The sequence below is a fragment of the Tiliqua scincoides genome, chromosome 2, assembly GCF_035046505.1.
Source record: "Tiliqua scincoides isolate rTilSci1 chromosome 2, rTilSci1.hap2, whole genome shotgun sequence".
Lineage (NCBI taxonomy): Eukaryota > Metazoa > Chordata > Lepidosauria > Squamata > Scincidae > Tiliqua > Tiliqua scincoides.
Genome location: NC_089822.1, coordinates 826,023 through 851,018, shown reverse-complemented (window position 1 = coordinate 851,018; position 24,996 = coordinate 826,023). Strand labels below are relative to the sequence as shown.

The 24,996-nt window shown below is 51.8% G+C and overlaps 1 protein-coding gene across 1 annotated transcript; it reads right to left on the bottom strand.

The window, feature by feature from the left end:
- Positions 1–523: 523 nt before the first annotated feature.
- LOC136641414 (C-C motif chemokine 19-like) lies at positions 524–8,535 on the bottom strand. Its single transcript, XM_066617187.1, has 4 exons — positions 8,394–8,535; positions 7,070–7,199; positions 3,806–3,947; positions 524–2,395 (listed from the first exon to the last, which is right to left on the bottom strand). The coding sequence occupies exons 1-3, from the start codon at positions 8,458–8,460 to the stop codon at positions 3,821–3,823; spliced, it is 324 nt and encodes a 107-aa protein (XP_066473284.1). The 5' UTR covers positions 8,461–8,535; the 3' UTR covers positions 524–2,395; positions 3,806–3,820.
- Between the last annotated feature and the right edge of the window lie 16,461 nt (positions 8,536–24,996).

Here is a 24,996-nt window from a genome sequence, read left to right as displayed (position 1 = left end):
TTGCAATTCTGGTCACTAGTGGTGTTACCTGCCCCAAGGGTGGCACCCAGAATGGCCCGCCCCCTGCTAGCTACGCCACTGCCTTCACCTGAAACCACCCCCCTGTGGCCGAAAGCCTCTCATCGCTTCTTGTCCTGCCCTGGCGAGTGCTCCCAAGAACGACTGCTGCCCCCTCTCCTCTCTGAGGCGCGCGCATGACATGGAACCTGCTTCTGTGATTCCGCTGGTGGCTGCTGAACAGCTGGGTTGGGCTGGGGGAGGCAGGGTGTGAGCCCCACATACCGGATGACACCAGGTTTGAAACCTGGAAGGAGATTCTGAGTTGTCTGCGTGAGACCATGTTGCGCGCAAGCAGTGCTCTTTCAGTGAAGCAGCAGGAAAGCCAGGACCAGTGGTGGCCCCCAGGGGCACAAAACATTCTAACAACCCCCCTATGACAAAATCAAATCAAATCAATTAAATAAGTAAATTAAAAGAGTAAAATGAAGTAATAATATTGACTTTTATTGCATGATGAATGCAGCTTTGTGTGGTTGTTACAGTAAAAAATATAATTTAAAAATAAGGAATGAATAATGGCAGTACAACTTTCTTTGTTTGCTACAGTTAGAGTAAAAAGGGAAATTAAAGGGAAGAAGCTGACATTGGGATAAACAGAGTCTAGTCCTTGTTAGGAGGAGTTTTAATCACTTGGAGGGCTTTTGCATCCTGCCCCACTTCATTTATCGCCCTGTATTTTGTTTCTCATCCTGCCTTCAATTTGTACTAATAAAGTCATAACCTTGTTTGGAATTTGGTAATTATTGGCAATTAATGTATGGCTCCAGTCATCGGTTTCCACAGGTGATGCGGGAACGGGGGCTTTCTCCTTCCCTACCCTCAGTGGCAGCTCTGTAACACCCTCCATGCTGCACTAGCTCCCCACATCCATGCATCCCTCACCTTCATTGCTTGAATAAGGGAGGGAGCTGGGAGGATACTGGGATGGGGCAGCCTTGTTGTCTTCCCAGGGGACAGGCTGGTGTCTGCTGGAATGTTGGCAGCTCTCCCATAAGAGCCCCGGTCCCCCAAACCACCCCTCAATCTCTTTCTCTAGTCCATTATAATTTCAGACATTCACTGACTCACCCAAAGAGCTTCAAACACTGCTTGTGAAAATAAAACCTCCCTGCACTTGCCCGATCTTGTCTAATCTCGGAAGCTAAGCAGGGTCAGGCCTGGTTCATACTTGGATGGGAGACTGCCTGGGAATACCGGGTGCTATAGGCTTATACCATAGTCTTTCAAGACTGAAGGTTGCCAACCAACCAGCTGTTGTCCTTGAGCACTACCCTCATTGCAAGAGAGAAGCTGCCATCTTGAAGATTTGCCTGGTTATTGATTTTTCTTTTCTTTAAAAAAAAAAAAAAAGGTGTTGAGGCTCCAGTTTGCCAAGGCCTCACACCCTTTGGCCTGCCAAGATGGGTGAGGGTTGGGGCTATGATTGCTCTCTGTGCTATGATATGCATATGATATGCACATGCTCTGAGCATGCTCATTTTCTTATTACTTCATCTGACCTAGGGATTGTTCCAGGATGCTGCTCAGGCTTTTATTAAGCCCTGGAAGCTCTTTTGTGGGCACCCAAGTATTCGGTTCCAAAGAAGCTCACTCTAGTCCGCTGGTTCCCAACCTATAGTTCGTGGACCACAAGTGGTCCACGAGACCATAAGAAGTTATCCATGAGGTCTCAGAAACAAAAGATCACCACTAATCAGCATCTCACCAAGTGAGCAGATCCCCATGGACCACCAGAGAGAGCTGAAATGTCAGCAGAGGTTGTCGATAATCCATTCTCCGCACTCTCCGGTAAACCCTGGGAGACTGTTCACTTGGGAGACGCTTCCCCACAGACCACCAGAGAGGGCGGAGGACAGACAATCCTCAGCCACAACTGACAACAAGATCTTCTCTATAAATAATAAATATATAATAAATGTTCTCTGATTATTACAAATTAAATTGTATTTTTTGTGTGCAGAGGGCTGGGGTCCACCACATGTGGGCATGTTGTCCACAACAATTCCAGTTTTTGCGTCAGTGGTCCGCAGGCTCCTAAAGGTTGGGAACTACTGCTCTTGTCCAAGGGCAGAGGGTGGAGTGCTCGGCATTCTAGCCTGGAAATGGAGGCACTCACATTGGCATCAGCAAAGAGAAGACAGAAAGCTGTCCAGTGGGTGGGGGCAAGATGGGTACTTGTTTACATGACACATGCAAGGATAAACTGTAGAAATAATCAAAGCAGCTCCCCTTTCCCCTAGGCCAGCAGGTAAGAGCAGAGCAAGATTCACAGTGGCTGCTGTGGAATTTCTTCCAGGGTGTGGCAGGTGTGCAGTTGACAGTTTCCTTAGCCGTCCTGGAAGAGAAGAGAAGAGTTCTTCATTTGGAAGGTCCGACTGACTGAGCAGGCTCAGAAAAGACTAGAGCCAGCACTGATTCGGTGTGACCCCTTCCCCAACAATGAACATCTCCACACACACACACACACACACTGGCTGCAGTGGCCCCTGTCGTTAACTGTGCAGAAAAGGCTCACATCAGAGGAGCTGCGGAACCAGGCTAGGCTCAGGCCACAGTCTATTGCAGCGATTTTCAACTTTTTTCATCTCGTGGCACACTGACAAGGCATCAAAATTGTCAAGGCACACCATTAGGTTTTTGACAATTGACAAGGCACACCATGCTGCCAGTGGGGGGCTCACATCCCTATTGACCCTACTAATAAATTCTCTTCCCCCAAAGTCTTGTGGCACACCTGTGGCCCACTTGCGGCCCACAGTGGTTGAAAATGGCTGGCCTATTGGCTAGTTTTTAAGATGCAATCCTGAACGCCTGATTGTCCCTGAGGAAACAGAGGAGCACAACTAGCAGGCCACCTCTCCAGCAGATGGACACTTTGGTGCTCTCCAGAAATGTCTGTTGCACACAGTGTGAATGAGCCCTGACTCATTGATTGGCACTGCCATGGCTGAAGGCAAGAGCCTGCTTCACCCAAGCAGCCACCACAAGCCACAGAGTGACCAGAAGGTGGGAAGTAGCGACACTTAAGACACAACAGAGAGCAGAACAAATAAATATAGTTGGAATGAATATTCGGGTCAGCACATTTTCTTGGAAGTAAATCCCACCACTTTTAGCAGAATCTACTTCCAAATAAGCCTGCTTTGGACTGTAAAGCTAACAGGACGGTGATCCATCTCACTTTCGTGGAGGAAAAACATCCCCTAAACCTCAAAGGTGGAGGCTTCCTCTGTCTCCGTCCTTCTGAAGTCAGGGCACAGAGGGCAGACCTCTGAAGGCACAGAGTGGGGCCCCTCTGCCCCTAATCATTCCATGGTGGAACTTTCCCTCAAGGGCCAAGAGCAGCCCCAAAGCCAGGATTTCAATCTGGGCATGTACAGGAAAGAGGGCAACCTATTCTTTCCAGCCAATGGCCTCAGCAGCATTGCAAGCTTTGGTACATTATGGCCTTTGGCACATTACACAGGGCAATCTGACATGGCAATTGTTATATTGTGGATTTCAGTGCTGGGTTGACCAGGCTATGTCTCTCTGTCTGCGACCTCACCTGTGTGTTGAGGTTGGGCAGAAGAGAATAATGCCCAGTGGCCAAGAGGTTGCTCTGGGAGTGGCCACTGTGCCCCTTCCACGCCCTCTTTGTGCCAGGTGGTGTTCAAGCACAATCCTGTCTTCAGCACCCTGGTTAGGAGGGGGTCCAGTTGCGCTGCAGTCCCACCCACCAGGACTAGCCGCGACTGTTCCTCACCTTGCCTGCTTCCTACTACACAGAGAGTCTTGACCGCTGTTGCTTTTGGCGGGCCACCCTTTCATCCAGTCTCCTTTTCAGGTCCAGGGCCCAGGGGGCATCTGGAGGAGCACACAGTTCACGGCCCTTCTTGGTGATCAGCCTGAAGCCAAACAAAAAAGTCACATGAATCAGGGATGGCTGGTCCTTGGACAGTGTAATGGAAATGCACAAGATCCCTCGAGGAGATAGCATGTGGTGCTAACAGTGGCCTCTTGCTCCGGCAAGCAAGCATGGGGTTAACACCAGGGCCTTCGGTTGCAGTGTGTGTGCTGCACAGCCGAAGCCACTTGGAGACGAAAAGGCTCTCCGGGTTAAAAGCAGCACCTGCAGGAAGGAAAAGGGTGTGGGTAGTAGAAGGAGGAAAGCTTGGAAGAAGGAAGGAGAGAGAATAAACTGATGGATTAATGAACTGAGGAACTAATGGACTGACTGATGGCCTACTGGACCTGCTAACTGACCAATGGACTAACTCAGGGGTGTCAAACATAAGGCCCGGGGGCCGGATGTGGCCCATGGAAGCTTTTTATCCAGCCCTCAGGCTCTCAGCTGCTGAGCAGTGCTAAGGAGTTACTGCTGCAAGGGCAGCCCACATGAAAATTGGGCTCTCCCATAACTTGAAATATGATCAAGATTTGTGTATTTTCTCTTCTGTCATTTGTAGTTAATGAATTCCTAAGTGAGAAAAAGTGCTTATTTTTGGTTATGAGTTGTTTAATGACATCATTTCCTGCCTAACGACATCACTTCCGGCCCTCAGCAGGCATAAGAACATAAGAACAGCCCCACCGAATCAGGCCATAGGCCCATCTAGTCCAGCTTCCTCTATCTCACTGCGGCCCACCAAATGCCCCAGGGAGCACACCAGATAACAAGAGACCTCATCCTGGTGCCCTCCCTTGCATCTGGCCTTCTGACATAGCCCATTTCTAAAATCAGAAAGTTGTACATACACATCATGGCTTGTACCCCATAATGGATTTTTCCTCCAGAAACTTGTCCAATCCCCTTTTAAAGGCGTCCAGGCCAGATGCCGTCACCACATCCTGCGGCAAGGAGTTCCACAGACCGACCACACGCTGAGTAAAGAAATGTTTTCTTTTGTCTGTCCTAACCTGCCCAACACTCAATTTTAGTGGATGTCCCCTGGTTCTGGTGTTATGTGAGAGTGTAAAGAGCATCTCCCTATCCACTCTGTCCATCCCCTGCATAATTTTGTATGTCTCAATCCATTCGGCCCTTGGTACAAAATGAATTTGACACCCCTGGACTAACTGACTAACAGACAGATGGGAGAATGGGCTTCTGAGGATTGCTGGAACAGAGACTTCTGGAAACACTGGAAACTGGTGTGCAGATGCCATGCACAAGACCTGCTGAGGACCGAAGGTGTTGCTGTGGTGGCTGAAAAAGCTGCTGGCAGGAGAGGGGAGGAAGAAGAACCTCTGCAGGTTGAACAGGTGAGCAACCTGGGGGTGGGGGTCCAGCAGTGCTGCAGTGCAGACCTAGGGAGACTGTTGGGGAACAAAGGGGAGCCAATTAGTTTAAAGAGGGCATAGGTTCTCTAGGCGAAGCTTGGGCTGGGAATTTGGCAAAACAGACAGGTAGAGCATCGACATGCATGGCCTGTTCATGGAGCTGAACTTTCAGCTTCGTAGCTGATGCAGCCAACCAAGTGGGTTGCTGACCCTGTCTTTTAAAAAAAGAGGGGGAGGAATTTCCCAGGCTGCTGGCATTCTTGTGACTCCTGCCATACTCTCTCCATTGGCTCCGTGGACAGTTCAAAGTGCTGGTGCTGACCTGCAGAAGACCATTTCTCTGCACCAGTATCTGCTTGCCCAGTACAAACATCTCGGGAGGCTGTGCTACAGGTTCTGCCTCCACTGGAAATCAGATTAATGTGAACCTGTGATGGGGTCTTTTCCACTGTGACACCTGGCCTGTGGAACTAACTTCCACTGTGGAAGTCAGACCTGCCCTTTCCCTGCTGGGCTTTTGGAGAGGGGGTCCAGACAAGTTTACTTGACCTGGCCAGACATCAACGGTTAGAATCAAGCAGATTTCCAGTCCTCAATACCCTGATACACACATGATCACCTGTGTGATTAGCCATGCATGCTCAGGGTGAGGAGAGCGTTCCAGGAACCCCTGAGCCTCACTGGCATGCTACCATAGCCCTGACCCTGATGTGTGACAATCGCTGAACTGGGGAAGAGATCCTTCTCAGGACTGGGAATGTTCGATGCACCTATCGCTGCAGACAAATGCCTCATGCAGAGGGGGTGTCATGGATCAGGGTGGTGCTTCCAGACCTCACTGGCCTGGGGCAGAGCTCTCGTCCACCTCACCCCCTTGACCATCCAGAGCCTGTGGAGCTCCCAAAGGTGAACGCATGTCCTCCACAGACCAGAAAGGAGTCCGTGGCTGGCTGGGGAATCCCTCCCCTTTCACCCCACCTAACCTTTGACAGTCATTCCTTCCAGTGCAATGCCAGTCAGACCCTGCCAGTATCTGGTCTCTGATTTCTCCTAAAGTCTTCCAGACTCCTGCCTGATGTTTCACGTTTGCACTCATGAATTTAATGGACTGAGAGCTGGAGGAAAACCTGAGAGACAGACTGGACACTTCTGCTAGGTGCCCCCTATGCTTCCTTCTCAATCCCTAATCAATGTGATGAGAACAAGACTGCCCCCCCCCCCCACCAAGGCACTGCAAGAGGCAGCAAAGTCTAGCATGCATTTTACAAACTAAAATGGAAAACTACCCAAGTCCAACAGCATCATGTAGGAAACCAAATTACACTTTGGCCACTTCTGCTTTGAGGATCTGGCTGCCTGCACTGCAGTGTCCCGGCTCCTGACTTACAGTGGCCCCTGGCTCCTGTGCTGTAGTGGGGCCATTTCTGGTGCGTTGTTGAGTCACTGCACAGTGCAGGTGTGAGGAGCAAGCTGGGGGCAGAAATCCGTCTCCCCACCTAGCAAGTGGGATCCTGGTGTGGGAGGAGGCAGGGCTTCTCAGAGGATCCTTTTGTCCTTGGGAGAGGAAGCCCAATTTGGAGATTACCTCCAGGTCAGAAAAGTCACACTGGGGAAGCCGCTCCCAGGGATGCCGAGGAGTCCATGGGACTTGGGCCCCACGACCGCATCACCTGTGCCTGCGGCCCGGGAAGAGGTCGCTGCACGCCAAGAAAGCCTCCCACACCCCTGCAATCTGCCAATTACTTACACAATTGCTGAGATGTGGCACCCCATTTGTGGCCCTTGGATGCGGTAAGTGCGCAGCCGGTGCGCCTGCTTCACAGAAAAAGGTCTGTCCGTGGTTCCGTGGCAGCAGTCCAGCACAGCGTTGTCACTTCCTGAGACAAAAAGAGAAAAAGGCTTGGCTGAGCTGCTAGGGGTGCCTTTGCATGCTCTTCTGAGACCCTCCTTGCTGTGTAATGACCAAACTGGTGGGAGAGCATCACCGAGGCTCATCGTGCACTGATGCTCAGTGGATCTGAAGACCCGGATTTGAAGTCCCACTCAGCTGTGGACTGGGAAGGGCCTGGACTCAGTTCCCTCCTCTGCATAATGGATACGAGCTGTGGGTGCACGCACTGCAATTCAGCAAAGACAAAGACAGTACGCAGAATAGGATACTGGGAGCAGAAGCAGCTTTCTGAGATCCCCCCCCCCTTTTCTGAAATAACAAGCTTATAGCCTTTCAAAAGCATGGCCATATTTACAGTCATGGAAACACGCTTGATGCGGCAGAGACACACAGGTGCCGCTTAGGCAATGCTTGCTGAAAGTCAGAAGCCCAAGAGGAGCTTCAATGCCCTGCCCTGTTGTACCCCATGACTAGTGGAGTCAGGATAAATTAGGCAAAAGGGGATTCTTGGCAGGCGGTATCAATTTAGCAAAAGATAAACTCTGCAAAATTCATCAGATTTAAGTGGGTTGTAGAATTTTTGGCACGGATGTGAATGGCCTGAAGGTTAGTGCAGATTCCTCCCCAGGTTTAGTCCAGGGCGGTGACAGGGTCAGCCAGGTCAAGTACTAGTCAAGGGCCCCTCATGCCCCTCAGAAGGCCCCTCTGACCAGCCAGACCAGTCCCTCCATACTGGTGGCAGAGGGAGTGCCCAGCGCAGCATCAGGGGACAATGAAGGGTACAGTGGGGGCCCAGTGAAGGACAGTGACCCAGAGTGCCCAGCCCTGGGTGCAAGAGTCTTTCACTCACAGGGATGCCGGGCCAGTGAGCCTGAAAACCTCAGAGGCTGAGGAGAACACAGTTTGGAGGAGAATCTGATGCCAGGAGCTCACTACTGGCAGCCAGTGCTCGGGAAAGAGGAGGGGAGCAGCATTTGCCTTAGAGGGGGCTGAGGGTTCCGCACAGGCCTCCCGCTGGCAACACCAGCAGGCTCCACATCCCTGTGCAACTGCAGGGCTTGTGGGTCAACGCATGCCTCTCGCACAGAAGCCCCAGCACTTCTTTGCAGAAATTGATCATGGCAAACATGGATGCGTTGCCGGCCTAGGGGAAAGGCAGGAGTCACACCAGACACTGTACCTTGGACTTGGAGGGTGCAGACAAGGGCAGCCAGGAGGCAGAGGAGAAGCTGGGAGCGGAGAGCCATCGTGGTGGAGGTTTGATGGGCTGTTCGCAGGCAGTAGGCAGCTGGACTCCTGCCTCCTTGGCTGTCCCCTCTATATAGGCCTTCCACGGGTCTTTCACTTTCCATTTTGCCTTGTCTTGGCAGCTGCTCTGCTCCTTCCTGTTAGGACATGTGTGGAGCTGGGGTGATGGGAGACAGATTCCTGGCATCCACCACCTCCTCTTGGACCAGCCCCAGATAGGCTAATGCAGCTGCCAGTCCTGGAGTTCGCTCAGGACAACTGAGCACATGTTGCAGGTTCCTTAATTACGCTTCTATTTTGTAAAAATGTTGATTACTGTAAGTGACAGTCTCTGCCCCAGCACTGAATAAACAGTTCCCAGATGTCGTTCAGAGTGCCTCCTGCTGCAGTTCCCGTCTGCTGCCAGCAGAGCCGCCCCATTTCTGCAAGACGCCTGCTGTATACTTGGTCTCACTCCCGGGGTTTTGGGGTGCTCAGACTTGTTGGTTCTGAACCCTAGAGCCCTCAAAGATCCCTGTTCGGTAGTACCGCCACCACCCTGTAAGAGCCAGTGTCTCAGTCCAGGGATACTGAGACCCTCTAGGCCAGGGGTTGGCAACCTTAAACATTCAAAGAGCCATTTGGACCCGTTTTCCGGAGAAAAGAAAACCTCGGGAGCCACAAAACCCTTTTGACATCTAAAATGAAGATAACACTGCATATATAGTGTTTTTTTTTACCTTTATGATCTGCTGCAAGCTCCCCTTCCTGTGCTAACCAGACAATATACTTATTGTCAGGATAGATAAATCTTGACTGAGGGCCCAATCCTATCTAACTTTCCAGCACTGATGCAGCCCAGACGTAAGGAAACAAATGTTCCCTTACCTTGAGGAGGCCTCTGTGACTGACTCCCCACTACAAGATGCAATGCATGCCCCATTAGAATGGCTGCACCGACACTGGAAAACTGGATAGGATTGGGCCCTGAGACGGCACTCTGAGGCACACACAGGGTGACCAGATGTCATAACAATAAAAGAGGACAAGTCACCCCAAAATGTAGGATATTGAAGAAAAATGTAGGACCACAAAATAAAAGCTAAAAACACTCATCTATATTGATTATATGTTGATCAATATATAGATTATATATTTATTATATATTGTATTATTGATCTCATGTGCCTAATTTAAAATTACTTATTATTGAATTTAAAACTGTATTACATATAATTTATTAATTACAAGAGGGGATGTGTTGCCTGCTCACAGGGAAAAGCAGGACATTTAAGTTCTTTTCCAGGACATGGGGCTAAAAAATAGGACATGTCCTGGAAAAAGAGGACCTCTGGTCACCCTGGGCACACACTGGGATGGTGCATGCTAAGACGGCACCCTTGAATTTAGCACTCTTCATTTTCCCCAGGTCAACCCCCATCTTTCTTGCTCCTGAAAGAGCACCCCTTTCTAAGGCTCCCACAGCCCCATCTCTGCCCTCCTGCTCCCCATGGCACCCCAGAAAAGCAAGGTGAAGATGGAGTTACACAGGCAGCCCTTCCACAGCCTCCCTCTTCCCCACCCACCCACCCTTGCAAAGTCAACACTCCCCCCCCTCTCCCACTGCTCTGCCTCACCTACTGTCCTACAAGACAAAAGTGAGGTCATCCTGAGCACTTTCTTCACTTAAAGTCTCGGTCCTCAAGTTACTAGTCCACAATGAGGATTTTTGGTAGCTTGCTGAACAGGTAGGCAGGATTCTTAACCTTTGTCCCCAACACACAATGAGCCAACATGGTAAAAGGATTTTTACTTTATTAAGTACATAGGGTTACAAAAAGTTACAAAAGGCAGCAAACGCTAGAGGCATAAAAACTTCTAGGAAACATATCAGCATAAAACAACAAAGCTAACTGGCTAACTCTATTATTCTCTGACACTCACCTGGGTCAGCTTGTTTTGTAGATCCTCAGGCCAGTTACCTAAGAGGCCACATGGTCCTGGTGGGGCAGGATGTGCACCCACCACCTATCTCACCAAGCGACAAAGACCAAAAGACCCTGTCCTACGGAAGTGGGGCTGGATGCTAGCCCTCTCAGCTCTTCCCTGCCCCCTGGAGATCTACAGCTGCATTAACATCAGAACATAAGAACAGCCCCACTGGATCAGGCCATAGGCCCATCTAGTCCAGCTTCCTGTATCTCACAGCGGCCCACCAAATGCCCCAGGGAGCACACCAGATAACAAGAGACCTCATCCTGGTGCTCTCCCCTACATCTGGCATTCTGACTTAACCCATTCCTAAAATCAGGAGGTTGCGCATACACATCATGGCTTGTACCCCATAATGGATTTTTCCTTCAGAAACTCGTCCAATCCCCTTTTAAAGGCGTCTAGGCTAGACGCCAGCACCACATCCTGTGGCAAGGAGTTCCACAGACCGACCACGCGCTGAGTAAAGAAATATTTTCTTTTGTCTGTCCTAACCCGCCCAACACTCAATTTTAGTGGATGTCCCCTGGTTCTGGTATTATGTGAGAGTGTAAAGAGCATCTCCCTATCCACTCTGTCCATCCCCTGCATAATTTTGTATGTCTCAATCATGTCCCCCCTCAAGCGTCTCTTTTCTAGGCTGAAGAGGCCCAAACGCCGTAGCCTTTCCTCATAAGGAAGGTGCCCCAGCCCCGTAATCATCTTAGTCGCTCTCTTTTGCACCTTTTCCATTTCCACTATGTCTTTTTTGAGATGTGGCAACCAGAACTGGACACGATACTCCAGGTGTGGCCTTACCATCGATTTGTACAACGGCATTATAATACTAACCGTTTTGTTCTCAATACCCTTCCTAATGATCCCAAGCATAGAATTGGCCTTCTTCACTGCTGCCGCACATTGGGTCGACACTTTCATCGACCTGTCCACCACCACCCCAAGATCTCTCTCCTGATCTGTCACAGACAGCTCAGAACCCATCAGCCTATATCTAAAGTTTTGATTTTTTGCCCCAATGTGCATGACTTTACACTTACTGACATTGAAGCGCATCTGCCATTTTGCTGCCCATTCTGCCAGTCTGGAGAGATCCTTCTGGAGCTCCTCACAATCACTTCTGGTCTTTACCACTCGGAAAAGTTTGGTGTCGTCTGCAAACTTTGCCACCTCACTGCTCAACCCTGTCTCCAGGTCATTTATGAAGAGGTTGAAAAGCACCGGTCCCAGGACAGATCCTTGGGGCACACCGCTTTTCACCTCTCTCCATTGTGAAAATTGCCCATTGACACCCACTCTCTGCTTCCTGGCCTCCAACCAGTTCTCAATCCACAAGAGGACCTGTCCTCTAATTCCCTGACTGTGGAGTTTTTTCAGTAGCCTTTGGTGAGGGACCGTGTCAAACGCCTTCTGAAAGTCCAGATATATAATGTCCACGGGTTCTCCCGCATCCACATGCCTGTTGACCTTTTCAAAGAATTCTATAAGGTTTGTGAGGCAAGACTTACCCTTACAGAAGCCATGCTGACTCTCCCTCAGCAAGGCCTGTTCGTCTATGTGTTTTGATGGGCCATTCCATCCTTGATGGGCGTCTTTCTGGCTACCTAGGTGCTACATTATCACCTTCCATTGAGTTGTAAATTCCTAGCAGCTAGGACTGCAAGCCCCTACTGGGTTACTTTGGTTCAGGCTTTGCAATGCTACTAGGCCTGAACTGCACATATTCATGACAACGCCACACTTGAAGAAGGCCACATGGTGTCTGTGCACCTCACCCTTCTCTCACTTTGCTCCTGCTCCCTGGAGGCCTGCTGACCATTCTGTGTGTGGCATGTTTTGGTTCTGCCCTTCAGTGAATGCAGAAGTTATTCAGTTCTGTGGCAAATTTGCAGCTAAAAACCTCTTTCACTGAGTTCCAGATCATCATCATGACTTCCAACAGCAAACTCATAGGAACATAAGAATCCCGCTGGATCAGGCCAACGGCCCATCTAGTCCAGCTCCTTGCATCTCACAGAGGCCCACCAGATGCCTCAGGGAGCACTCAAGACAAGACCTGCATCCTGGTGCCCTCCCCTGCATCTGGCATTCTGACATAGCCTACTTCTAGAACATAAGAACATAAGAACAGCCCCACTGGATCAGGCCATAGGCCCATCTAGTCCAGCTTCCTGTATCTCACAGCGGCCCACCAAATGCCCCAGGGAGCACACCAGATAACAAGAGACCTCATCCTGGTACCCTCCCTTGCATCTGGCATTCTGACATAACCCATTTCTAAAATCAGGAGGTTGCGCATACACATCATGGCTTGTACCCCATAATGGATTTTTCCTCCAGAAACTTGTCCAATCCCCTTTTAAAGGCGTCTAGGCTAGATGCCAGCACCACATCCTGTGGCAAGGAGTTCCACAGACCGACCACACGCTGAGTAAAGAAATATTTTCTTTTGTCTGTCCTAACCCGCCCAACACTCAATTTTAGTGGATGTCCCCTGGTTCTGGTATTATGTGAGAGTGTAAAGAGCATCTCCCTATCCACTCTGTCCATCCCCTGCATAATTTCTTATGTCTCAATCATGTCCCCCCTCAGACGTCTCTTTTCTAGGCTGAAGAGGCCCAAACGCCGTAGCTTTTCCTCATAAGGAAGGTGCCCCAACCCCGTAATCATCTTAGTCGCTCTCTTTTGCACCTTTTCCGTTTCCACTATGTCTTTTTTGAGATGTGGCAACCAGAACTGGACACGATACTCCAGGTGTGGCCTTACCATCGATTTGTACAACGGCATTATAATACTAGCCGTTTTGTTCTCAATACCTTTTCTAATGATCCCAAGCATAGAATTGGCCTTCTTCACTGCCCCCGCACATTGGGTTGACACTTTCATTGACCTGTCCACCACCACCCCAAGCTCTCTCTCCTGATCTGTCACAGACAGCTCAGAACCCATCAGCCTATATCTAAAGTTTTGATTTTTTGTCCCAATGTGCATGACTTTACACTTACTGACATTGAAGCGCATCTGCCATTTTGCTGCCCATTCTGCCAGTCTGGAGAGATCCTTCTGGAGCTCCTCACAATCACTTCTGGTCTTCACCACTCAGAAAGGTTTGGTGTCGTCTGCAAACTTAGCCACTTCACTGCTCAACCCTGTCTCCAGGTCATTTATGAAGAGGTTGAAAAGCACCGGTCCCAGGACAGATCCTTGGGGCACACCGCTTTTCACCTCTCTCCATTGTGAAAATTGCCCATTGACACCCACTCCCTGTTTCCTGGCCTTCAACCAGCTCTCAATCCAGGAGAGGACCTGTCCTCTAATTCCCTGACTGTGGAGTTTTTTCAGTAGCCTTTGGACTACTGAACCAGTAGAACCAGGAGGTTGCACATACCCATCATGGCTTGCAAGCTGTGATGAACTTTTCCTCCATAAATTTGTCCAATCCTCTTTTAAAGGCATCTAGGCCAGATGCCATCACCCTATCCTGTGGTAACATGTTCTATGGACTAATTACACGCTGAGTAAAGAAATATTTTCTTTTGTCTATCCTAATTCTCCCAACATTCCATTTCAGTGGATGTCCCCTGGTTCTGGTGTTGTGTGAGAGGGAAAAGAACATCCCTCACCACCCTCTGCATAATTTTGTATGTCTCAATCATGTCCCCACCCCTAGACTGAAGAGCCCCAAAAGCTGTAGCCTTTCCTCATAAGGGAAGTGCCCAAACCCAGTACCCAAAACTGGACTACCCAAGAACAAGGCAACGGTTTCTCCATACCTGGAGACTCCCTAAGTGCCAGGGAACAAGTACCTTTGCAAATAAAAGGAATAAATGGGAGCTCTCAGTGCCTACAGCAGCTACGAAGCAGACATGGTAGAGCAGAAGAAGAGAGGAGGTGATCAGTGGAAGCCCCAAGCACTGGAACAGGTTGGGTGTATGTGTGCTGTGAGGTTAAAATTTCCTCTCCCTGCACAATACAGGGAAATTTCAGGACAACAGAAAGGAAAAAGCATCAACCCCCGACCCCCTTGTCTCTCCATTTACCTCTTGGCCTGGCCCCCACCAAAGAGGGACCCAGAGCACCTTCTGACATAACCTGTTTGTTAACCATCACCTGCTGTCCCACTGGTGAGCAAGGGTCACCTGAGCAGCCTTGCCCGACTCCTGGCTGGGATGCCTGCTCAGGGCAGCCCCAGCAGGACTGGCGAGCTCCTGCCTCCTGGGATGGAGCTTAAGCCCTGGGAAACCAGACCGTGTGCTTGGCTCATCTCAGAGGTCGGCCTGCGGCCAGTCCTGGGGGCAGACTGCACTGCCGGAACTTGCGTGTCACAGCAGTCACAAACGGCAAGTGTTCCCTTCCGGAAGAGACCTCTGGGATTGCAATGGCATTCTAGTGGCACAGTTGCATCGAGGGGGAGTTGCATAGGACGGGCAGTGATCACAGAATCTTTTTCCCTTTCCTACTGTCCAGAACTCCACCCTCAGAGGGGTGCAGAACTGACCTTTGAGGGCAGTTTTTCTAAATCCATTTAAGAAATGCAACTGTCTTTTTTAATTTTAAGATAAACACCACAACAGTGCTATGGAATATAATTGTCAAGTCTTATGACAAATTTCTGCACTTTTATTCCCGAGGAGGGTGCAGAACAGCCTGGCACCAGCCCTGCCCACATGCCTGCTTTTCTCATCTTCCCCCTCCCCACTCATCCCTCTGATCCTTGTCTGTCTTGCCAGATTTTAGCTGGCAGCCTGCGTCGCTCAGAACGTTTCGTGAAATCTCTGTTATGAGTGGATCCCAAAGCAGAAATGGCTTGACAAAGCTTTTGATGGTGGATGAAGCAATAATGGACAGGCCCAAGTCTTCACTGGAATACGCTTGAATAGAAGACACTTCAGCTGTCTCAAAATGGCTTCCGACAGAACATGGAGCGCTCCGTTGGCCTCCGTTTTGGGAGTGCTGCCACAAGAGGTGGGGCGGAGATTTGGATAGGAATGGGCTGCTGTAATGGAAGATCAGAAGATCATCAGGTGGATGATGTGGTGTTGACAGTGATCCCATGTTTTGACAGCTGTTTGACAGCTCTGGGAAGGGCAGGGCTGGCTCCACAGCTGTAATAAATCAAGGCCAGTGGAGACTGATGGACACCTGAGCTTCATTTGACCTTGATGAGACTTTGAATGGACTGAAGAGATGGCTCAGCTGAGCCTAACTTGGACTTCTCACAGCTGAGCTGGATTTGGATTTAACAAGGGGCTGCAGGATAAAAGGCAGCTTCAGAAGGAGCAAAGGGCTGGCTGAGCAGGACGCTGACCCAGCCGGAAGCTGACCAAGAGGGCTACCTGACCCAGACCTACAGGAAGAGAGGACTGCCAGGACCCTACTGGAGGAGACACGCTGCTGGAGAGGAGGAACTCTACTGCAGAAGACTGGACTGTGTTTTGGAGACCGGATTGGACTTGGACTGGAGGCTTCAGACATTACCCCCGGAGTTAAGTGGAGTTTTGGGGAGGGAAAGCCTCTGGACAAGAGGACCTGCAGGGAATGTCTGTGTTTGTAGCAATAAATTCTTGTTAATTGCTATAGATAAGAAGTTCTGTGTTTATTCCTTTGCACACCACAGCTGTTGTTCTTGGGAAAGGGGGTTGTTAATTAGCCAAAAAGCGGACATTAAAAGGGAGTTGGGATATTTGGACGGGACAAATTGCCGTGGTCGGCAGGAGTTGAGAATTTGGCAGAACAGCTGCCCATATTGCATTGCCCAGTTATATTCATTGAGACCAGACTAGCTCTCTTAAGGTGGATGTAAAAACAATAACATCACCTATGGAGGAAAGGAGGAAGAGCAGGTGGTGGGATGCTGAGAGAGCCTTTGACAAGGGGAGGGCAGAGGGGGATCTTGGTTGCTGCACTGAAGAAAGGGCATGACTGGCCTTCTGGGTCTGGTCCCCCCCCCCCAAATGTTTCTGCTTTTTTTCTGGGCCGTTGCATCGCAAGGAAAATGGGAGTGAGTGCTGAGGACAAGCACCATCCAAGGAGGGAAAGAGATTCCTAGCAGGACTGATCCCATCAGGGCAAGTTCTGACACAGCCCCACAAGAGTGCCTGTCTGCTAAATGCCTCATTCAGCTCTGCATGATTGACATTAGAATAACTGACCTATTTTATAACAAAGTTTTAGAGACCAATTAATTCTGCAGAGTCACCTGTTGGCAGGTCTAGTTTGTGAAAACTTTGCCAGTGTGGCAGCTCTTCTTCGGTTTGTTTTTCTAGTCAGATCTCGGCAGTTATTGCACCAGAAGGCACCAGCCAGCAGAACAGAAAGTGGATCCACTCTCTCTGGTGTTCCCCTTCTCCTGCCGGGACACCAAGCCTTCCTGAGTTCCAGAAAGGACCAGGGAGAAACCGCTCCACTCCTGGGAAAGTCAAGCCCTTGGAATTTCCAAACCAGGGACCCTCAGTCACAGCAAGCGGGAATCAGTGCTCAAATCCAAGCGCTTTGCACAGCAGCTGCCAGCAACTTGGGAGTTCTCTGTCACCCTCCCCCCCCCCCCCCCACTAAAGGGACACAGAGGTTGCTGGCTGCCAGCCAGCTCCAGAGTCTCGGGACTGCAGAAGTCAGGGCTGCTACTCTCAGCCTCACTGTCTTCTGGGTCGGCAGGCATGCTGGGGGGGGGGGGTCTCCTCCCCATTGTGGTGCTACAGCCAGAATGCAGGGGCAGAGCTCCTGCTTCAACCCCTGGCAGCATCTTGGAGAGGGCCAGGGAGGAAGCGGCACCTGAAATCCTGGAGAGCAGCTGCCAGACTGTGTCTCCAATGCCAAGCTGGACAGCCCACTTGACACTCAGAGGGCAGTGGCAGGCAGAAGAAGGGACTGCAGGTGCCAATCGCCAGCTGCAGCAGGAGACTCTGGTGTTTCCCCCAACCAGGCAACCCCTCTTCTCCCTGCCAGGCAGCCCCTTGCACTGAGCTGGCATCAGGAAACAACCCTAGGCCCCCCTCCAGTAGAACAAAGCGTCTCTTTGGAGAGTGATGTGGCCTCCTCCACTTCCTAGGGAGAACCCGTGGACATTATATATCTGGACTTTCAGAAGGCATTTGACACAGTCCCTCACCAAAGGCTACTGAAAAAACTCCACAGTCAGGGAATTAGAGGACAGGTCCTCTCGTGGATTGAGAACTGGTTGGAGGCCAGGAAGCAGAGAGTGGGTGTCAATGGGCAATTTTCACAATGGAGAGAGGTGAAAAGCGGTGTGCCCCAAGGATCTGTCCTGGGACCGGTGCTTTTCAACCTCTTCATAAATGACCTGGAGACAGGGTTGAGCAGTGAAGTGGCTAAGTTTGCAGACGACACCAAACCTTTCCGAGTGGTGAAGACCAGAAGTGATTGTGAGGAGCTCCAGAAGGATCTCTCCAGACTGGCAGAATGGGCAGCAAAATGGCAGATGCGCTTCAATGTCAGTAAGTGTAAAGTCATGCACATTGGGGCAAAAAATCAAAACTTTAGATATAGGCTGATGGGTTCTGAGCTGTCTGTGACAGATCAGGAGAGAGATCTTGGGGTGGTGGTGGACAGGTCGATGAAAGTGTCGACCCAATGTGCGGCGGCAGTGAAGAAGGCCAATTCTATGCTTGGGATCATTAGGAAGGGTATTGAGAACAAAACGGCTAGTATTATAATGCCATTGTACAAATCGATGGTAAGGCCACACCTGGAGTATTGTGTCCAGTTCTGGTCGCCGCATCTCAAAAAAGACATAGTGGAAACGGAAAAGGTGCAAAAGAGAGCGACTAAGATGATTACGGGGCTGGGGCACCTTCCTTATGAGGAAAGGCTACGGCGTCTGGGCCTCTTCAGCCTAGAAAAGAGATGCTTGAGGGGGGACATGATTGAGACATAAGAAATTATGCAGGGGATGGACAGAGTGGATAGGGAGATGCTCTTTACACTCTCACATAATACCAGAACCAGGGGACATCCACTAAAATTGAGTGTTGGGCGGGTTAGGACAGACAAAAGAAAATATTTCTTTACTCAGCGTGTGGTCGGTCTGTGGAACTCCTTGCCACAGGATGTGGTGCTGGCGTCTAGCCTAGACGCCTTTAAAAGGGGATTGGACAAGTTTCTGGAGGAAAAATCCATTACGGGGTACAAGCCATGATGTGTATGCGCAACCTCCTGATTTTAGAAATAGGCTATGTCAGAATGCCAATGCAAGGGAGGGCGCCAGGATGCAGGTCTCTTGTTATCTGGTGTGCTCCCTGGAGCATTTGGTGGGCCGCTGTGAGATACAGGAAGCTGGACTAGATGGGCCTATGGCCTGATCCAGTGGGGCTGTTCTTATGTTCTTAACTACAATTCCCAGGAGGCCTTGCAGGTCTCTTGATATCTGGTGTGCTCCCTGGGGCATTTGGTGGGCCGCTGTGAGATACAGGAAGCTGGACTAGATGGGCCTATGGCCTGATCCAGTGGGGCTGTTCTTATGTTCTTAACTACAATTCCCAGGAGGCTTTGCAGGTCTCTTGTTATCTGGTGTGCTCCCTGGGGCATTTGGTGGGCCGCTGTGAGATACAGGAAGCTGGACTAGATGGGCCTATGGCCTGATCCAGTGGGGCTGTTCTTATGTTATGTTCTAGGGTGAGTGCTGTTGCTTAGAAATGCGTCATCCACATGCAGCTGACACGGGTTTACCCCACTGATGCTGAGAGGTGAGCTGTTCTTCTGTGTGGCCCTCGGAGCACATGCAGGTATGTTCAAAGGTGAACAACAGCCAAGTGAAATTGGTGGAGTCAAAAACAGAAGTCACCTCACTGGGAGGCACTAGGAAATCAGAACTTTGTCCTGTCTTGGTCAAGTCAGCACATCTTTGCTGGAGCCCCCAGCTGTGGTCCTCTTGCCCACAGAAGCCAGCCTTGTTCTCATGTGACATCAGAACTGTTAGCAGCATCAGAGGTCTCACAAATGGCAGCTTGCCAGCCCGGCTTCCCAGTGCGTGTTATGGGTATGTCACATCTATCCAGCCAATGCTGCTGATCGACACAACAAGTTGTGAAAAGTGCCAACCAGCCTCTGCCGGGCAGCTTCCTCACACTGACACGCACCTGCCTTCCCTTTAGAAATGCATTCCAAATGCTCCTTATAATCCGGAAATTCAACAGGCACTGCCAGAAAGGGGTATCTAACTGGAACCCATTTTTTCATGATGTTGATTTATGTAGAACCATCCAGGAGAGGCCCCTGCCCCAAAGATCTTCCACATGTGTCAGATGCCATGACTGAGAGGCCTGCTTCCGGTTGGGGTGGAAACAAGCAGCCCCCACTGGTCAGTGGAAGCACAAGTATCTTGTAACCCCATAACGCTCTCCACCAACAGCAAGTCTCAGATGGCGCTCATGAATCATGCCACACTGTGGGGGCATTTTCCATCACATGCTCAGCGCTGCATTCTCTCCTGTGTTTCCCAAATAGGCCTCCTCACTGTTCAGGATGACTCTCATGCCCTGGCTGACACAAGCGGCAGCCTGCCAGTGAGCTCCTGGCTTCTCCGTCAGTGAATTCCACACACAGCAGAGTTCTGAGGGGGAAGTGGTGAGAACTGAAAGCCCCCCGCCCCGCCCCCCGCCCCCTGTACACAAGTGCAGCCACTTCCAATCCCTTCCAAGCACTCCCACTTCAGCGTGAACTAGGCACCTCTACCCATCCAGATGGAAGTATGTGCCGGGGGGGGGGGGGAGCGTCAAGTCACCAGTAGAGAGATGAAGCTGCCTGTGTTGCTTGCCCTGCCTGGCAGGGAGAGGCCTTCCTCCTTGCTGCGGCCAGAACCTTTCCCCGTGCAGATGCCCAGGCCCTTCTCTGGGTTCAGGCTGTGCTCTGCCACCGAGCACCTGCCAGCACTGCTTCTTCTCTTTCCATCACTCCAGGTCACTCCAGGGCTGGAGGACGTGATTGGGCTCTGCGGGAACTGGAGGACCTGTTGCCCCAGTGCCAGCGACAGACAGAAGACCTCCCTATGCTCCCTGGGGCATGAGAAAAGTGAGCAAAGTAAAGGGAGGTCTTGGGAGGGAAGGTTGGGAGCCAAGAGTGGGGGCAGGGCGGATGCTGCAGTGAGCCCTGCCACAAAACTCCAGCTCCAATTAACGCTCAGACTTTAGGAAACTGCCTTGGGCCTCTGCCAAGATTTCAGGGACACAAATTAGCCGGAGAAAAACCCAGAAAGATGTCAGCACTTCCCACTGCCTGCTCATCCCCCCACTAACTGCAGCTCCTGCCGGCTTATCCTTAACTGCCGCGCAAAGCCTCCCTTGGAGCCTCCACAGGCTCCGACTTGCCCCTCTCACAACGCCAGGCAGAACCACATCCAGGCCCGACTAGTCTCCCCGTCAGCCTAGTTTCTCTTTCTTGAAAAAGGGGACACTTGCGCTGCGGAAACCACCTGGCAAAGATCCAGAGACAGAAATGAGTAAACGCGGGTAAAAACAGGTCGGAGTGGAGCAGATAACACAGAAGGAGACAAATATTTGCTCAGGCATTGACTGACTGGGACTAACTGGGAAGAAAATGACCCACTGGTCAGAATGGTTTGAACCCTGGAGAACTACTGCCTGCTCCAGACTGCAGCTTGGCTCAGTTCTTCGAGGAACCTGTGCTACAGACACTTGGCTACTAGACAGTCGGTGCTGGCAATGGGGGCAGCGGACAGGGTCTTCAACAGAGCAAATGGCCCTGCTCCCTTGCCTGGCTGGCAGTACTGCCAGGACTTCTTCACTGCCAGGATAAGAAGGGGCTCATCCAAGGGCTCTGGGGGTTTTAGTGAACGGAACACCCAATGGGCACATCTTGAGCAACCCACTTGAATTGTCTCCTATACTCTCTTTCCCCCTTTCCCAGCCTCTGTCTCAGCCTTTGCACTGCAGCGGCATTCAAGATGGGCATTCAAGGTGCGCATTGAAGGTGATGTCAGCCCTAATTGGCACGCCAGTCCCAGGCCTTGAGCTGGCACTGCAAGGAACTGCTGGGGCCATCCATTCAAGCGGGCAGCGGCATCAGGAGCATGCTGTGCTTGTGAAAGGGCTCCATCTAAGGGCTGACCCTCACAGCTGCTCCTTATGCAGCCACAGGGCCATGAAACTTCAGCTGGAGACCATGCGTAGCTGGCTGGAGAAAGGGTTTGGGCTGTGGTGGGATCAAGCACTGTGCATAGGACAAAGATGGTGTGAATTGCCCTTCTTGCCTGTTTGCAATTTACAGCACAGGAACCAGACAAGTTTCCCTTCCGGCTTGCTGACCCCGCTTCCAAAAGTCAATGGAGGACAGAAAACCCTCTGTGCAAGTGCCAGGGGGGCAGAGGCCCCAGCAGCATCCAGAACACGCTCCTCAATTCCCACTTGGTGACTTGTGGCATGAACAGGACTAGCTCTGATCCTGGAAGGAGCCCAGAAGCCTCTGCTCTGCCCCACCCCCCATTTCTGGCTCCTGCTCCCCCAGCACTCTCTGTGTGGTGCCGCCCAAGGCCAGATCCATGGTCTGCATCCTGAGGCACCTGCCAAGCAGGAGTGGTCGGGGGTCAAACTGGCTGGGCCCCTCTCAGGCATCACTATCAATCCACTGGCAGTGGACTGAGATCGCACCCTTCGTTCCAGATCAATTTCTCCAGTGTAATCACACCAGCCAAAACAGGTCCAGAGCCTCACTTCAACCCAAACTCATCTTCAAAATTTGCTGAGGGGAGGGGGAAATCCGCTTTGGAGTCATATTTTAAGACCCTTGATATTGGCTATGATAGGGCAGTACAAGGGGTGACTCAGCTGAGACTCAGTCTTGCACCTGAGCTCGGTTCAGGGCTCCAAAACAGACAGTGGGTTGCACTTCCAGCTCTCAAGCCTCCTAGCGGCTGCCAGCAAAGCCCTGTTTAAAGTCCATGAGGGCAGGAGTTGCCACAAAGGTCATGTGACAATGAAGCTCCTCAGACCCCGGGTGTGAGCAGCCTCCCTGCTCTGTGACTTCATCAGATCAGCCCGTGACATCACCCACTTAGGAGCCAGGCAACGGCTTCAGCCTCTCCTAGGCTGGAGAAGCAGCAGAGAGACAGGTTCACTGCAGGCCAGGCGCAGCCATCCTCACGCCAAAGGAGGCAGGCAGCTGTGCAGAGAGCTGGGCCTCCCCCTCGGGGTCTCCCTGGACTTTCCCAACAGACCAGAACAACAGGACAACAGTAGGTGAAGCTGGGTGTAACCTGAGTTTTAAGGAGCAGTTGGCTCCACCTCTAGAATCCCCTTGGCCTTTGTTCCAGCCACACCAGGACTGAGCATAGCAAGAGTTGATCCCAGGATGAAGGGAATATTTAGATGTATTTAAAACATTTAGAACCCGCCTCACGATCCTTCGCATCCTCTAGGTCAGGGATGTCCAAACTTTTTGACAGGAGGGCCACATCATCTCTCTGACACTGTGTGACACAAGAATTTACATTTCAAATTTGAATAAATTTACATTAATGAATACATTAGAGATGGAACTTATATGAATGAATGAAGGTCTTGCAATAGTTCAAGGACAATAAAAGGCTTTGCACAAAGCAAGGCTGGCCTTTCCATCTCTGCTGCATCACAGACATGCAACTGCAAGCAGTGAAGGAAGCCCTCATCCCACAGCTCCCACAAGAGTTTGAACAGTCACCGTCAAGCTGAGGGCAGTTGCATCAGGCCAGCATGGCCTTCAGCAAGTCTCCGGAGGGCCAGAGGCTCATTGGAGACTAGGGACTCCCTGTGGGCTGGGCTGGAGGTCCCTGAGGACTGCAAGTGGCCCCCAGGCTGGGGCTTTGGCACCCCTGCTCTAGGTGTGTAGCAGAAACATAAGAGCCATCACTGTAGAAAGAAAGAGCAAAAGCAGGCAGCAAGGCCGCATGAGCAGCACACGCGCAACATGAGAGAGAAATGCAGCATTTTAGTGGCTTGCCAAAAATCAGCCAAGGAGCCTTGATGGGTGGTTAAGAGAGGGCGTTCCAGAGATGTGGTGCCACAACCAAAAAGGCCTCACCCATCTCAACTCAGAAGTCACTCCACGCAAAGCCCTAGAAGAGGTTTCTTAGATTCATAGATGGATCATAGATTGGGCAGATTCATATGGCAGCAGGTGGTCCTTCAGACTTCTTGGTCCCAAACCGTTTAGGTCGATACTGATCAGAAAGGGCTTTTGAAATGCTGCCCGGAAATCACTGGTACCTGTAGCACCAATAAGCAGGCTTTGACCCAACAGTCATTTCCAAACAATCTTCGGGGAGTGCATGTCACAGTCCTTCCTCTCCCTCAGAGGTTATCAGGGCACAGACAAGCAGGGCCAGGTCCTGTCACTGATGCTCAGGGCATCCTGTCCTGCTGTGGACTGCAGGGCTACTAAAGGGAGCAGGATGAAGCCTGCAAGCCCTTGGCAAGAAGCAAAGTTCTGTGGGTCAAGTGGGTCAAGTTCTGTGGGTCAAGAAGCAAAGTTTAGGGTCAAGCAGAGCCCTTGCAAAGCCTCTTCCTCCCAGAAGGAAGCCTCCCTGCAATCCTCTCCCCCTCCTTCCCCAATTAAGGATTCTGGGCTTGGGGAAAGGGGAGGGGCAACAGCACCACCAGGGAGAAACTGTGGAAGGGTTTCCTGAGTGTTTATGTCAAGCAGCTGGGAAGCCCCCAGAATATTGACAGGAACCCAGTGGAGGGGGAGGGCCGGGGGCTTGCATAAGAACCTAACAGCCCCGCTGGATCAGGCCAAAGGCCCACCTAGGCCAGCTTCCTGCATCCCACTCCCAGTGGCCCACCAAGGAGGCCTGCATCCCACGCCCTCCCCTGCGCCTGGCATTCTGGGCTCTCTGGCACACACCCAGCGTGGCTCGCAACCCGCGATGGACTTTTCCTCCAGAAATCTGTCCAATGCCCTCTTCGAGGCATCCAGGTGAGATGCCTCTCCGTTTCCTGCGGCCAGGAGTTCCGCAGGCTCATTACCCGCCGGGTCTTCGCCCGTCTCGGCACTCAGTGTCCGCGCTGCCCCGGGGCTGGTGCGGAGCCCGAGGCAGAGGAGCGCCGCTCCTCCACGCCCCCGCCCCCCGCATACTCGGGCGCCCCTGAAGGTGGCTGTGCCCAGGACGGCCAGGAGGGGAAGTCCAGTGGGGGGGGCGGGTCGGCCGTGCCCCGCGCCCCCAGCCAGCCAGCCTGCCTGCCGAGGAGCCGAGCGCAGCCCCCCGCCCCGGCCGTGGCTGCCCTGCCCGGCGGCTGCAGGCGGGACCCGGCGGCGCCCGGAGCTGCCCCGCCTGGCTGCTCGCTGCCCGGCCGGCGCGGGAGGGGCCGGAGCGGGGCTGCCCGCGGGCTGGAAGCCAGCCGTGGGCACCTGGCTCCCTCCGGCCGCGTCCTCAGCGGGCAGGGGCTCCTCGGGGAGGCGCAGAGGGACCCCGGAGCCCTTCGCGCTGCGCCTCCTCGGAAGCCCCCGCAGGCAGGCGGAGGCCAGGCCAGGCCAGCCAGGCGGCCCCGCAGCGCCCTCTGCCGGAGCCGGCCCAGGCCGGGGAGGAGGCGCCCAGCATCACGCAGGGACGCTCCTTGCAC